The following is a 2,201-nucleotide window of genomic DNA, read 5'->3' on the forward strand; positions in this document are numbered from 1 at the left end:
TGACGAATTATGTCGACACTTTGTTGATTTAAAGAGAGAAGGGAATTTATTTTTGGATGGAGTTTAAGATCGAATTCCTTTCATGGAAGATTACATATCCTTCTCCTCCTCTAATTATGCCAAGTCAAGCCCATGATTCGGGCTTTGTGTGCTCATCTCAGGAAACCCTCTCCTTCCACCTCTGTAAATTGTCAGAAGCCTTCCTCACCTCGCCTTCTTCTTTGTGTGAAGGCATCTCCTCCTCTCTCACGATCGGGAAGGATTGGTTTGGAAGATGAGAGGCGCTTGGCGGTTCTTCTTTCTGGTTCTTCTTCTACTCGTTCCTCTCCTTGTTCATGGCGATGGCGAAGGTGACTGCTCCGCCGACGACGAAGGCCGCGACAAGAAGAAGGCCCTTCCGCTCAAGATCGCAGCGATAGTTTCCATCCTGGTTTGTGGTGGCATCGGGGTGGGTGTTCCCGTGCTTGGCATGTGGATACAGTCGCTTCGTCCGGAGAAGGACATCTTCTTCGTCATCAAAGCTTTTGCCGCCGGAGTCATTCTGGCCACCGGCTTCATCCACATATTGCCGGATGCGTTCGAGACCCTGACCTCCTCATGTCTGGCCGCGAGTCCTTGGCAGGACTTTCCGTTCGCCGGGTTCTGCGCGATGGTCGGCGCTATCGGGACGCTGATGGTGGACACCCTCGCCACCGGATACTTCAGCCGATTAAACGGTGACAGATTGCGGCCGACTTCATTGAGCGAAGCCACGAATGGCGATGTGGAGGCAACTCACGGTCACACCCATGGTGCCGCTGTGATGCAGCCGGAGGATTCTTCGGCCCAGCTCATCCGGCATCGTGTTGTTTCTCAGGTAAGGAACCGATGCTTCACCTTGTGCCTTCACAAACCTTGTCGATGTACCGCGAATTAACGAGAACCGCGAGCTAGGTTTTGGAGCTCGGGATCGTGGTGCATTCTGTGATCATCGGGATCTCTTTGGGGGCATCGGAGTCTCCATCCACCATACGACCGCTGGTAGTTGCTCTCAGTTTCCATCAGTTCTTCGAAGGCATGGGTCTCGGAGGCTGTATCGTTCAGGTACGCTTATTTTGCTGCATGAATAGCTGCTTCTTCTTCTTCCTCATTGGAAATATTCCTCTTCTGGAGTTCCTTCTCGTTGCAGGCAAGGTTCGAGTTCAAGGCAATGGTGACAATGGGGCTCTTCTTTTCGCTCACGACTCCGGTTGGGATCGCCATCGGCACTGGGATATCATCCGTGTACAACGAGAACAGCCCTACTGCATTGATCGTTCAAGGACTTCTGGACTCTGTCGCCGCGGGGATCTTGATATACATGGCATTGGTTGACCTGCTGGCTGCAGATTTCATGCACCCGAGGGTACAGAGCAAACCGAAGCTACAGTTTGCGTTGAATGTTTCTCTGCTCGCAGGCTCAGGCTTGATGGCTCTCCTTGCCAAGTGGGCTTAAATGTCATGTAATAGTTCTGGTTTGCCAATGGTTGTGCTTAGTTAATTACCAAGAATACATATTAGTTTCCGTAACTCGATGACTTCACCCATGCCTCTGCACGGACGTGTGACTTTTGTCGTATTATCGATCACATGCATTACGTGCACCATGTTTGCCACCTGAGAGGAATAGGAGAGAGCCAATTCAGAGTGGGAACAGAGACTCCCGACGCAATCGATTGGAGCACCACCAAGAATCTGAGCACGTGGCACTGCTCGTCGAGGATCTCGACGTGCTTGCAGTTGGTCACCCCCGGCGGGCCCGATACGCGACGGACCTCCCGTAAGGTACCGACGTCGTCGTCGATCACGTGGCAGCTCTTTACGAATTACTTGTAGGCCTGCAGCCGGTCGAAACGCCGCACCACCGACCACACAGTGGCCACGCGCGGGCGCCGCGACGTGTTGCACCGGCAGCTGGGTTTGGCTGGGAGGGCTCATGGAACATGATTGCTCGAACTCGCCTCATTTCTGCCCGTCCGAAGAGGTGGGGAGAAGAAACCATTTCCTTCTCCTCGCCCAAAAAAGGGTGACGAGGCGACATCGTTGCCTGGTTTCTTATGCCTACGTGGGGAGAAGAAATGTCACCTCGACGATGCTCGGTTTCTTCTCCCCGTGACATCATCGAGGAATTTTCTCGCTGCACGGATAAGGAGAAGTCGTCGATGACGCCGAGGCCTTGTCAC

At 53.2% G+C, this 2,201-nt stretch overlaps 1 protein-coding gene across 1 annotated transcript; it reads left to right on the forward strand.

The window, feature by feature from the left end:
- Positions 1-237: 237 nt before the first annotated feature.
- Positions 238-1,474, forward strand: LOC135673746 (zinc transporter 8-like). The gene is made up of 3 exons (XM_065183005.1): positions 238-856; positions 934-1,083; positions 1,169-1,474. Exons 1-3 carry the CDS (start codon positions 275-277, stop codon positions 1,472-1,474), a joined length of 1,038 nt encoding a protein of 345 aa, XP_065039077.1. The 5' UTR covers positions 238-274.
- The last annotated feature ends 727 nt before the right edge of the window (positions 1,475-2,201 follow it).

Source organism: Musa acuminata, chromosome BXJ1-5 (assembly GCF_036884655.1).
Source record: "Musa acuminata AAA Group cultivar baxijiao chromosome BXJ1-5, Cavendish_Baxijiao_AAA, whole genome shotgun sequence".
Taxonomy (NCBI): Eukaryota; Viridiplantae; Streptophyta; class Magnoliopsida; order Zingiberales; family Musaceae; genus Musa; species Musa acuminata.

Excerpts from the sequence above, each read along its gene's own strand:
- LOC135673746 (XM_065183005.1), top strand. The coding sequence starts at position 275 with ATGAGAGGCGCTTGGCGGTTCTTCTTTCTGGTTCTTCTTCTACTCGTT. Across the intron at positions 857-933 it reads GGCATCGTGTTGTTTCTCAG|GTTTTGGAGCTCGGGATCGT; the intron begins GTAAGGAACCGA and ends ACCGCGAGCTAG. Across the intron at positions 1,084-1,168 it reads TCGGAGGCTGTATCGTTCAG|GCAAGGTTCGAGTTCAAGGC; the intron begins GTACGCTTATTT and ends TTCTCGTTGCAG.